Genomic DNA, 13,448 nt, shown 5'->3' with positions numbered 1-13,448 from the left:
GGATCATAATTATAAAAGACAATGGAGACTGAAAAGATCATAAGATGAGAAACTCTATGGCAGTAAGTTTAAAGAAAGATATTTGAGAAAATGTAAATTACAATAAATGATTCCAGAAGAAAACCTGAACAAACCAACAATCATTACAGAAATTGAATTGATAGCCAAAAGTCTCTCTTGAAAAAATATAGAAGACTCAGACAGTTTTATTAGATAATTTACTTAGCTTTCAAGAATTATAGTTCCTGTCTTGTACAAACCGTTTTGGAGAGTTAAAAGAAAAAAAAAGAAGGAAATCTATCCAACTCATTTCGTTTAAATATATTACCAAAAGTACATAAGAACAAAATAAGAGCCAATTCATTTGTAAACATAAATAGTAAAATTCTATAAAAAATGCTCATAAATTTAATTCATCAATATATTGAAAAACACATGACCATGAAGTAGAGTTACTTCCAGAATGCAAAATGACAACACATCAGAAAAACCTACCGAGGTTCTCTGTCTTTTTTAACAAATTAACAGAGAAAAAACATATAGATCAAGAAATGTGGGCTTCCCTGGTGGCGCGGTGGTTGAGAGTCCGCCTGCCGATGCAGGGGACATGGGTTCGTGCCCCAGTCCGGGGGGATTCCACATGCCGCGGAGCGGCTGGGCCTGTGAGCCATGGCCGCTGAGCCTGCGTGTCCGGAGCCTGTGCTCCGCAGCGGGAGAGGCCACAGCAGTGAGAGGCCCGCGTACCGCAAAAAAAAAAAAAAAAAAGAAATGTAGAAATAGCATTTGATCAATTAAACAATCATTCATTATTTTAAAAAACTTTTGCCAAGAAATAAAAGGGAACTTTATTAACCTGATAGAGCGCTTCTACCAACCCCACGGCAAACACATTTAATGGTGAACTAACAGAAGATTTCCTATTAGAACTGGGAACAAGATAGGATTTTACTATTATATTGTCCTGGAGGTCCTAGCTAATGCAATAAGAGAGGAAAAAAAGAAGTATAAAACTTGGAACAGAAAAGGCAAGACTGCTATTTTCACAAGATATGACTGACTACACAGAACAATTGAAAAGAATATATAGAAAAGCTAATAGGAGTGGTAAAAAGTTCAATAAGGGTACTGGTTCCAAGATTAGCATACCAACATCACATCAATAATATTACCATATAACAGCAATAACCATTTAGAAAATATAATAGGAAAAATAAACAATTAACAATAGCAATGAAATCTATAATGTAGCAGGAGTTAATCTAAAAGAAGAGGCCAGAATTCTTTATAGAGAAAGTTACAAAACATGATTGAAGGAAATAAAAGACCTAACTAATGAATGGGAAGATACAATATTATAAGGATGTTTGTTCTCAGGTCAAGCTATAACTTTAGTGCAATTCCAATAAAAATCCCAATGGATTTTTTTTTTCATGGAACTTGATAGCTTAATATTAAAATTCTTCTGAAAGAGAAAAGGAAAAAAAAGTTGCTAAGACAATTGTGAACTATAATAAAATGGAGAGATTTGCCCCATGAAATATCAAGACTTACTAAAAAGCTATGGTAGAAACAAGTAGAAAGTGATGTATGTTTGTAAGAGGCTGTGTAGTCTCAAAGTGTCTTCTGGATACAATCTGCTTCTGAAGATAGTAGTTCTATGTGAGTCTTTTCCAAATACCATAAGCTTCTTTGACCTAGGTGTATCTGTTACGGATACAGAAAAACAGTTGTGTAATCTTATTCATGACTAATTTGGACAGTGCCCAAGTCAAAGAGCCACAGATGAGTTGGATACAATGAAAGCCAACCTCCCATGTAGAGCTTTGGGGCAATCTAAATTGAATAGTGTCAAACTGACTCAATAATATCCTTTTTTAAAGGAAGAGTTAACACTAGGTAATAAACAAAGGGAAAGTGGGATCCGTGAGCTTAGGTGAGACTCTGAAAACTCTGGAGTATTTTTCTTATTCTCCCTTGGAACTGCTGTTCGTTTCAGTTTTGGAAGACAAGTTCCCAGGGTAGCTATGTGAAACAAGAGATGACTTTCCTTGCTACCCCCATGTTCCTGGATCTCCTTGCAAATAAATTAATTCACAAAGCACTCTGAGTCTCTTCCTTGCAGCCTTAACAAGACTGACAAACAGGAAGATCCAGGTTTGATGGGATTTGAAGTTTATATAATTTGGGGGAGAAGGAGGGGAGAAAAAAATCTTTGAGAAAAAAAGATTCAATGATGACTAGAAGAACATTCTACAAATTAGCTTCTAGTTCTGTTTATTTCAAACCTTGTTCTCTTCCTCTACCCTCATTATTTCCAGGGCCAGGCTTCACAGGACAAGTTTATATCACAGTACAAACTCTGATCCTGAACCTTCATGGCACACTAGGTGATGGCAGTATCCCTGGAAGCCATCCTGTACCTGGATGGCTAGCAATAACTTAACTCCACCTGGCATAGATGTGAATCAAATAAATATATCTTACTAAACCCCAATTTTTGTTGGTAAGATCCCCCAAATATCTAAGGCCACCGCAATACCACCCAACAGGAGAAAAATATGATAGAAGGGGGAAGTCAGAGAGGAGAGACACAGCAGTCTTAGGCAATTGTGATTCAAATAGCTTACATTTTCTAATTTTACAAAAACAGAATGACCATGCGAACACATTTTTAGGGTCCTTACCAGGGTAGTGGAGAGGGCTCCTGTAAAGAGGGGACCTTTCATTAGCTTGAGAGTATATCCTTTGCTAACATTCAATGTTAGGACAAGATTTTAAAAAATAATAGTAATAGAGAATACTCACTAAATGTCAAATGCTGTTAATCACTGATTAATTAAATCTCTGGGCATTGGGTTTATTTTCAACCCAAAGTGAAGAGTTTATTCCCAAATATACATATGATCCTACTCAATTAAGAGAAGGAATGTTCTTCATATTGTTGCAAGCTGGAACTTATCTGCTTCTTACAGTTTCTGTATTCACCTGTCCGTCTTCTGTTCCCTGAAACCCTGCCCCATTTATATAGCTTAACCACCCCTGCATATATGCACGTCTCTCCTTCTACACTTCACCACTTCATCCCCCCTCTTCCGATCAAGTACAGATACATGTATTTAGTCCCTGTAATCCAATAAATTCTCATAAATTCTATTAGGAGATTTCTTAGAGAAGTAAAAATCTTCAAAACATGAAATATACATTGATGATATGACCACCTGTGAAACTGCTGCTCACTGAAATTATTCCATCTGCTAACTCTAGTGCCTACATTCACCCCATCAAAGTCTTGGTCATCCATTTGGAAATATCCAGTTCTCGAATGCAATAGAAATTTATTGCAAATCTTGCAAAAGATGTGGAATTTCATGAAATTGATGAAAGTGATGTTGGTGAACTGCTAGAGCCACATGCAAAGTTACTAATACAGGAGGATCTTACAGCTGGACCAGGTAACAAATGAAAAAGAGAAAAATGAATAAGAATGATGATAACATCAGTGCTTCAGAAGGAAATAATCTGGTTTCAAAGGACAAAGCCCTCCAGCACTTTTGCAAATATAACCCTGCTGCAAAAAATCAAATGCAGTGAAGCATAATGAGCTACATAAAAATAATGTCCCCACAAATTAACACCTGATTTATCAGAATTAGCACACAGTTGTAATTGTGACCTAAAATGTATTAAATACAAGATAAGTTCATTTTCATAATTGGTTGCACCGTTTCAAGCTAAAGTCCCAATCAAGTCTTTTTCTTTCACTATAGAATCTAGGTCTCCATCTTAAATAGATTCATTCTAAGATGGCCTTTTCTGGGAAAAGGAAGACCTCTTATATTCATCTCTATGTTCCCCAAACATGCAATATTGTAAGAATCCCTTCAAGAAATTGTAAAAAATACTGACTCCTGGGTTTCCCTGAAGACCAGTTCTGAATCTACAAGAGCAGAACAAAACCTAGGACTTCATATTTTTAACAGTTATCTGAAGGGATCCTTATGATAATTAAGCAAATGTGCAGGAACTTCCCTGGTGGCGCAGTGGTTAAGAGTCCGCATGCCAACGCAGGGGACACGGGTTCGAGCCGTGGTCAGGGAAGATCCCATGTGCCGTGGAGCAACTAAGCCCGCGAGCCACAACTACTGAGCCTGTGCTCTAGAGCCCATGAGCCACAACTACTGAGCCCACGTGCCACAACTACTGAGACCCGCGTGCCTAGAGCCCACGCTCTGCAACAAGAGAAGCCACCACAGTGAGAAGCCAACGCACCACAACAAAGAGTAGACCCCACTCGCCGCGAAACCGGACAAAAACCTTCGTGCACAGCAACAAAGACTCAACGCGGCCAAAAATAAATAAATAAATGAATAAATGACCTCATTAAAAAAAAAAAGCAAATGTGGAGATAATCCCCTTAACTCATCCAAAACGAAATGATGAAGTTTCTTCTCTCTGTCTCTCTCTCTCCCTCTCTTAAACTTAAAAAGTCTCTTTTTTTTTTAACTTTGTCGGTTGGCTTGTACTCAATGTACTCCTTTCGTTTTTCTTTTCTTTTCTTTTTTAACATGCCCTTCTTCCTTGATCAGTGTCTAATCTATTAACAAAAGGTTTTTGAAACTATCAAAGTAGTCTTTAGAATTTTCAACTTGCTCCTGCTTTTCATTTTATTTTCTTAATATGTTTAAACACCTCAGAAAAAACAGAACTTCTCCCCCCCACTCCTTTAAAATGGAGTGTGAGTGATTTGTCTCAAGTTTCTTTTTTCTATATTCCCTCAGCCTGCATTCTCCTGAGCCCACTTTGCTACTATATTCATTTGATCATTAAACTGCTTTGCAAATATTATCATATTCTGTCTGTTCTTTCTGTACTGCCTGATTGTCAGCTTCTCAGAGACAAACATCTTGTCCTTCATTTCTTCTGTTGTTTCTCGCACTGAGCCTGGAAGATTGACTGACTAGTGTGCAGTGTGCTTCATGCGGCGAGTGCTTAATAAATATTTTAAAACAGTATTAAAATGTTGAGTAAATTTGACAGTAGTGCTGCTCCTCATCACTTCAAGCGCCAACACTTTCTAGGTCCCTTCTCTGCCTAGTAACCATTTCCCAACATACCTACATGTCCCCAGACGCTTCACCCAAGCTGATCCAGCATTCCCTGTCTGAGTTATGGAAATACTGTTTACATGTTTTCCCCTAAGGAGCGTCTGACTGGTACCCAAAGACCCTGCCATACAATTTGAAGTTGCCCTTTTTCTGTGGTGATAGTGGGGAAAGGAGAAGGACAGTAGGGGTGGAGAAGGTTTCCTTTTAGGTTACACTCCTTGTTTCCCAAAATTATCTTTCACAGCAAGACACAGTGCCCTTATGCTTATTTTCATATCTCTAAGGATGTTTTTTATTCTTAGCACCTGAAGAGTGCTAGGGATTTTACATAAGAGGTTTTAGTATTTTAACTAAGATATTGTTTCTTTGCGAGGTTTATACAATACCATTTTTTTCTGACCTATAGTCAGGCAGGGAACACTTCTAACATCATTCTCCTATTAAACATTATTTCACGCCAATGAAAAATACTCTTCTGCTTATGTTGTATGGATCTAATATGGTAACGCACAGAAAAGCTAATTTTCTTTTTCTTGGAAGAGAAATTGTGCCTTGCAAAGTATGTTGGCATCTATTAATTATTTATTTTAATCCTCACAACAGTTTTGCTACGTGGATAGAATAGGGGTCATTATCTCCGGGATAAGGAAGAGGAAACTCCGAGAAGTTAAGTGACATGTCACAAGTCGCAGAGATGAACCCACACTGAATCAGAATTCCACAGTCAATCCCATTTTCAGTCTCTGCCAGCTCAACTTCACATAATAAGCTCTGTATTTCAGTAGAGATAACGCTGCTAGGAAGGAGCAACAAGCGTTAGATTTTGGAGGCGGGTAGGGGAAGGAGGGGGGTGGGGGAAGGCGAGGAAAGTACCTTGAGCCTGCGCAGGTCGCCACTAGGGGGCCAGGACCGTGAGGAAGGTTGAGGAAAGAGGCTGAACTTCTTACTAAACTCCATCTTCAACCTCTGGCTAACGCGCAGGCGCACTGCCTCAGGACGAAGGTCAGACCGAAGAGGGCGGGCCTCGGATCGCGCAGGCGCAGTTGTGCGCCGGGTCGCCAAGATGTCGTTCCCCGAGCACAAGACGTCGCGCCTGGCGACCCTGCCCACTACCCTCGACCCAGCTGAATACGACATATCTCCGGAAACTCGGAAGGCACAAGCCGAGCGTTTGGCCATAAGATCCCGGCTTAAACGGGAGTACCTGCTTCAGTACAACGACCCCAGCCGTCATGGGGTCATCGTGAGTGAGGGGCCAGCGGGTGGGAATCGAGGGGCCAGAGTCGGGACGGTCCCGTCGGGCTGGGCAGCTCAGACCTGACAAGGGGAATCACGCCGCGGAGCGGTCACCGTTCCCGAAGAGTATTTTAGACACGGATCCTCTTCCAGGCCCAGAGAGCAGGCCAGTTCATCAGCCCTTTGACCTTGGGTAGAGAGCTCGGTGGTCAAGAGGACGGGTTCTGGATTCACACCATGCTGGATTTGAGTCTTGGCTTGATCATTTCCCGCCTGAGTGATTTTGAAAAAGTTGTTCAACTCTGTTGCTTAGCCTCGGTTTTCCTGTCTGAAAAATGGGGATAATATAGTACTTCCTATCTTATGAGGCTGTTAGGAGGATTAAATGAGATGAGGCACGTGACCGGCCAGCACAGTGCCTGGCTTGTGATGAGTGTTCAGGAAATATGGGGTGTGTGTGTATTTTTTTTAAAGATGTTTTCCACTTTTCAGTTCACATTTATAGCAATACTGCTCTCTTCTGAAGGGAATATAGTGATTTTTCGGTTTATATCTTTTAAAGACCCAAACACCCTACAGCTTGCTGAAGCTTTGGGCTTTGGAGTCAAACGCCAAGGCACTATGTACTAGCAAACTATATGACTTTGTGCAATATTCCTAAGCCTTCTGGACCTTAGTTTTCTAATTTTCATATATGGAAATGGTAGTACATTCTTTATAGAATCGTTGTGAGGTTAAATGAGATAGTCTGTGTAACATTCCCGGCACATAATACATGCACAGTAAACTGATAGCTATTATTATTTAAGAAGTGTGCTTTTAGATTAAAAAAGAAAAAAGACTTTTCCCAACAGTTGCATTGGTGTTCTGTAGGAATGTTAGGAAGTTGTGAGAATTGAAAGAAACTTACAGTGTGCCAGGCACTATTGAAACTCTTTCTGAATGATATTCAAATATCACAGCTATTCAAAGAGTTAAGCTCTATTACTATCCCCATTTTACAGATGAGAAAGACTACATGGGAAGGACAAGTATGTCATAGAGAGATATACGTTAGCAAGTGATAGAGCAGAATTTGAACCGTAGTCTGTATAACCCAAAGCATCTCTTAACCATTTGGCTATATTGTTCAGCCAGAACCTCATTTACTTGGGAGAAGGTGAGGACAGAGACATTGATTGTATACATACTCACACGATTGGGTTTGATGTGCTAGATAGTAAGATATAGTAAAAAAAAAAAAAAAAGAGAGAGAGAGTCTTTGAGTCAGACAGAGCTGAGGTTTAAACTCCAGATTTTCTTTTTTCCAGTTCTGTGACCCAGGGCAGTTATAGTTTTGCTGTGTAAAAGAGGTTTTACACCAGCCTCACTGGTGGTTCTGTTAAGTAAATGAGGGCCTGACAATTATATATTGAGCAATACATGGAAATTCTTTGCCTAATGTCTAAGAATGATTGATTTAGTGAATAAATAATTGTTCAGGGTCCTCTTTTAGATACTGCAGTAACAGTGGAGAAGAAAACAGGCAAAGACTCCTGTCCTCATAAAGCTTTCTTTCCAGAGGGAAGACAAGTAATAAGTTAAAAAATTAAATCATTTAGTATGTTAAGTAATGGGAAGTGATAAGAAGAAAAATAAAGCAAGGAAGGGGATTAGGAGTGTGTGTATGTAGTAGAGAGGGAAAGCAACTGCAGTTTTAGAAAGGCACAGGGAAAGGCCTCACTTGGAAGGTGACATTGAAGATCTCAGAGAAGTGAGGGGAGGGAGCTAGCCATTCAGCTCTCTGGGAAAGTAGCATTTTAGTCAGAGGGGACAGCAAATACGAGGGTCCTTCGACAGGAGTGTGCCTGGTTAATCCCCAAAATACTGAAGAGACCATTGTGACTAACATGGAGAAAGGTGAGAGCAGAGTAGGAAGAGATGAGATGGGAAAGTTACCTGGGACTAGATCACACCAAGCCTCATAGGCCATTGAAAGAACTTTTCTGAGTCGGGTGTCCCATAATCAGGACTTACTTTTTTTTTTTTTTTTTTTTTTTTTGCGATACGCGGGCCTCTCACTGTTGTGGCCTCTCCCGTTGTGGAGCACAGGCTCCGGACGCACAGGCTCAGCAGCCATGGCTCACGGGCCCAGCCGCTCCACGGCATGTGGGATCTTCCCAGACCGGGGCATGAACCCGTGTCCCCTGCATCGGCAGGCAGACTCTCAACCACTGTGCCACCAGGGAAGCCCAGGACTTACATTTAACAACATCTCTGGCTGCTTAGTAGAAAAGAGACTATGGGGGAGCAAAAGCAGGAGCAGGGAGACTAGTTAGGAGCCTTTTGCAGTAATCTAATTTCTTAGTTGATGGTGGCTACAAGGTTGGTGACAGTGGAGTTGGTAAGAAGTGGTCCGTTCTGGTTATGTATTGAAAGTAGAGCCAATCAGGTTAGCTGGCAGATTGGATATGTGGTGTAAGAGAAAGAGAGGACTCAAGGATAACTCCAAGGTTTTTGACTGAAGTGAAGAATGAAGTTGCCTTTTACCAAGATAGGGAAGAGTGTGAAAGGATCAGGGATGAAGGTGGAATGGCATATTGGCAAATCAGTTTGGGATACATCATGTTTGGCATCACATTTGCCAATTAGACAATATGTCAGCATTGAGCAGGGAGTGGGATATTATGTCTGCAGTTCAGGGTACAGGTCTAGGGCTGGAGGCATAGTTTTGGGGAGTCATCAGCCTATAGGTGGATATTTAAAACCATGTGACTAGAGATTATCAAGGGAGTGAATGTAGATAGGAAAGACCCACAAGGTCTGAGGTCCTATATTAAGAGACTGGGGAGATAAGGAGGAAGAGAGCGAAAGAGACTAAGAGGGAATGGCCAGAGAGTTAGGAGGAAAGCCAAGCTGGTGTGTGCCCTTGAAGCTAAGTGAAGAAATGATTTCAAGAAGTGGTGTTCATAAGCTTCGCTGGTGGTGCAGTGGTTGAGAACCTGCCTGCCAACGCAGGGGACACAGGTTCGAGCCCTGGTCTGGGAAGATCCCACATGCCGCGGAGCAACTAAGCCCGTGCACCACAACCACTGAGCCCATGCGCCGTAACTACTGAGGCCCACGCGCCTAGAGCCCATGCTCTGCAACAAGAGAAACCACCACAATGAGAAGCCCACACACTGTAACCAAGAGTGGCCCCCGCTCGCCGCAACTAGAGAAAGCCCGTGCCGCGTGCAGCAACAAAGACCCAGCGCAGCCAAAAATAAAAAAATAAAATAAATAAATTAAAAAAAAAAGTGGTGTTCACCATATCACATGCTGCTGATAGTCCTTTGGATGTGGAGTGGTGTCAAGGAAGGAGAACTGTCTCCCACGGCAGGTGTTTTGGAACCTCTTTCAACAACAATACCTAGTTCAATGAACTATGGTCATGGAGCTGTTGGTATTTTTATGAAATGAAATGTCTGTTTCTGGAAGACAGATCTGGCAGATATTAGGTGTAGAGAGGTGACTGGTAGAGAATTCTGGCATGAGTCATTCAAATGCATTAATAGCAGGAAGGGATAGATACAAGAATAGATAGATGTATTTATCCTTTCAGGTATAGAGCTCAAATGTCCCCTTGAACCTGTATCTTGTGTCTTCACCTTCTTTACTGTCTCTGCAAAGAGTTTGACAAACAGTTTGATTTAAAATGTTACTGTGAAAGATCCAGTTTAATTATTTATGTCCTACCAATCATGACTTCTTGGCGTTGGTTAAAACCTTGAATGTTCTCCTCACAGCTTAGTATTAAAGTTTTAAAGCTGATTTCATTTGCTTATTTTTATCTATCAGTTAACTGGAGCAAATAATTTTGTAAAATCATTAGGGTATTTAGCTAATTAAATTTAATTACGTATTTGGGGTAGATTTGCTATTTTTACATAGTTATTCTAGTATAAATATATTAAAATTGACAGTTACTTTTTTCTTAACCAAGACAATCTGATTATTTTTCTTTAACAACTTTGTCCTTTCAAAAAACTATTTTAATAATGTGAAATGTAATAATTTTGCTCTTAAAATACCAGCCAAGTCAGCCTAAAAAATGTAAAGTTCAGAGTTAGCCTACTTCTGTCTTCCTCTTCCTGCAGTTTAGTTGTAGCCTGGAGAGACCAGTGTGGGCATAGCATTAGAAAAGGTCCTGGAAACAAAGTTCACAGTATGATAGAGCATATGAAATCTGTTTGTCCTCATTGGAAATACTATGTGGTTCTGTTTGTCATACTTCAAGAAAGACAGTGACGCCAAAAACAATCCAGAAAAGAATAGAAAAAAATGATTTTAAAAAAAGTGCCTTCTCTGACAGCTTAAAATGATTAGGATTCTTAAATCTTAAATAAATAGGAAGCTGAAGGATGAGTCTTTTAAATTCTGAACAGGATCATCAGAGAATTATTCAACAAATACTGGAAATGAAAGATCTTCTTTGAAGCTATTTAGGAATATTCGGGGTATACCCTTAACTGTAGAAGAGAACAAAGGGCATCTCTTGTGCTTCTCCACAGAAGTCCTGATGAGATTGTTTCTTAGTGTAGAACTTAATTTCCTGTATCTTTTGTTTTCATTCATTTTAGGAAGATCCTGCCTTGATTCGTTGGACCTATGCAAGATCAGCAAATGTCTATCCCAATTTCAGACCCACTCCCAAGACCTCACTTTTAGGAGCTCTGTTTGGAATTGGGCCCCTCCTCTTCTGGTATTATGTTTTCAAAACCGACAGAGTAAGTATTAGGACCTTGTGTTTGGTATCTGTGTGATAGGTTCCCTCTGTGCTGGCTGCAGCTCTCTCTCTTGATAATTCCCATCTTGTCTTTCTACTCTTCCTTCAGTTCCTCTTTTATCTTTATTCCTTTCCAACTGAGTTAAAACAGGAAGTTTCAATTATATGTTTAGTTTTATTGCTTTATTGTTTCAACTCATATAGAAATATACTTTCTTATAAACTACGATTGTCTCTGGGTCTTTCAAATTTAATTTAATGGCTACTCTAGAATTTAAAATAATGAATTGGTCACTTTAAATATCTAAGACTTGAACTTAGCTCATGAAAGAGTTTTCCTGATGTGTTTTATTTATTTATTTTTGTTTTCCTGGTGTGTTTTAGATTAGGTAAGGAAATTATATTATGTATATTAAGCAAGAGAATATAGAAATAACTTAAAAAGTTAATTTCTTTTTTCTCATTGGATGTACAGAAGTTAAACTTTTCTATTCTGATTAATCTTTAGATGTTATCTTTGCAAATTTTTATATTTATTTTGTTTGCTTTTAAAAGAGATGTTTATTGGGTTAAGTATTAGCAGAATACATATATCACTTAGTATGCTCCCTGTCTGCATGAATTCCAGTTTTGTTGGTCACATTTTGTGAATTAATGTTAAAATATGTTAATACTCCAACAACAGAAAAGCCAAAGCAGCCTGTGGTGGGGCTCACTGCCATCAGAGGCCTGGGTATGTGACTGCACAGAAAGCCAAGCTAATCTTTGACACTAGGCCACTCTGATACTAGGTCCCCAACCCCAGCCCCCAGGCCTCATGTTCCCATCTACACTGGAGCCCACCCATGTAGCACTGCTTTAAACTGGCCAGTCCACTCTCCTGGAGTGTATATATTTTGATTATCTGATAAATTATTGCTTAACAGAAAGGTAGGCCACACTTACCTAGAAGGTATTTACATTTTGCTTTCAGTGTATGCTATTTAGTGGGGTAATATAATTCTACTTACTAAAATTTAGGTGTTTTTCAATAGGAGTGTTTTCTTATTGTCCCTTTATTTCTTCAGATTATTACTTCCTCACTCATACTCTGTAGGCTTTAGACAATAGGGGATTGTAATTAGGCTGGGAGTGTTTCATTTCTGGTTTTTAGAGCTATACCATGAATTGTGCCAGAATGCATTGTTTTTAATGTACTTTTTTCTTTTCTGTCTATACAGGATAGGAAAGAAAAACTTATCCGGGAAGGAAAATTGGATCGAACATTTAACATCTCATATTAAGTCTGGCAATGATGACTATATGTACTTTTGTTTAAATGAATCTATTAATCATTAAAAAGATTCAACAAACATTTGCTGGACATTGTAGAATCCCTACTTTGTAAGAGTTCACAGTTTAATGAAGAAACAGATTCATGTTCATTCATTCAGTCATTCAGCAAATGAGTGTCTACTATGAGCCAGGCATTGTGCTATTGTGCTGAGAATATAGTGATCAACAGGACAACTTAGGCCCTGTGCTTAATGAGTACACACTCTGACAACTGTTCATTCAACAGTTATTATTTAAGTGCTTATTATGTATCTGGTACTACTTAAAACCTAAGCTGTCATCTGGCTCCAGCCCCAGTGGTAAATTCAGCAGAACAGTTACAACCTTGTGGTTTAAAAAAAAAAAGATAGCGATTCAGGAAAGTGATGTTGGCAAGCTGATGAAGAAGCAGTTCTGTCTAGGGAGATGGCATTTGATTTAGGCTCTGAAGATCACAGGGGCTGACAGAGCAAATAGGAGCCCAAAAGGGCAAGGTGTGTTGGCTATGGCTAGATTGGGGGCCGCTGTTGGGTGAGAAGACAGGGAGAGGGGAGGCCATGCTGAAGAACAGGTAAAATGGTATAGAGCATGGGCTTTGCAGGTCAGATCTGGGCTAGAATCTTAGCTTGAGTTTAGCAGTTGGAATACCAGGCCCCCCTCTCATCATCTATGGCCTGGAGATAGTAATGCCTACTACTTCATAAGGTCATAAAGATGAAAATGAAGTAACAGTATTGCTCAATAAAAGCTGCCCCATGCTTTGTAGTTTAGTCTTGAAACAGTAGGGTGACAATTTCATCTATGAAGACAAAGTAAAATCCAGTGCTATAGGAAGAACAGCATGCTCTGTGGGGCTGGCTTACATGAGTATATTGCTTTTAACTTTCAGAGCATATTCACAACTATTGTCTCATTTGATCCTTGTATGAGCCTGGAGTACCCCAAAATGCAGAGCCTGAGAGAAAAGCTTGTATGTAGATAATTTATGTTAGGAAGTGATCTGAAAGAACAGGTGGGAGACTGCTCAGAGTGAAACAGGTTGAGGG

At 39.7% G+C, this 13,448-nt stretch overlaps 1 protein-coding gene across 1 annotated transcript; it reads left to right on the top strand.

Annotated features, from left to right (window-relative positions):
• The first annotated feature begins 6,132 nt into the window (after positions 1-6,132).
• NDUFB4 (NADH:ubiquinone oxidoreductase subunit B4) lies at positions 6,133-12,442 on the top strand. The gene is made up of 3 exons (XM_004321279.4): positions 6,133-6,348; positions 10,943-11,089; positions 12,309-12,442. Exons 1-3 carry the CDS (start codon positions 6,169-6,171, stop codon positions 12,369-12,371), a joined length of 390 nt encoding a protein of 129 aa, XP_004321327.1. The 5' UTR covers positions 6,133-6,168; the 3' UTR covers positions 12,372-12,442.
• The last annotated feature ends 1,006 nt before the right edge of the window (positions 12,443-13,448 follow it).

The sequence above is a fragment of the Tursiops truncatus genome, chromosome 4 (assembly GCF_011762595.2).
Source record: "Tursiops truncatus isolate mTurTru1 chromosome 4, mTurTru1.mat.Y, whole genome shotgun sequence".
Taxonomy (NCBI): domain Eukaryota; kingdom Metazoa; phylum Chordata; class Mammalia; order Artiodactyla; family Delphinidae; genus Tursiops; species Tursiops truncatus.
The sequence above is the reverse complement of the archived record's forward strand: the minus strand, read 5'-3'. Positions and strand labels throughout refer to the sequence as shown.

Bases quoted from the DNA above. Each gene is read 5' to 3' on its own strand.
- NDUFB4 (XM_004321279.4), top strand. From the start codon at position 6,169: ATGTCGTTCCCCGAGCACAAGACGTCGCGCCTGGCGACCCTGCCCACT. The intron at 6,349-10,942 runs GTGAGTGAGGGG...CATTCATTTTAG, and splicing joins CCAGCCGTCATGGGGTCATC to GAAGATCCTGCCTTGATTCG. The intron at 11,090-12,308 runs GTAAGTATTAGG...CTGTCTATACAG, and splicing joins ATGTTTTCAAAACCGACAGA to GATAGGAAAGAAAAACTTAT.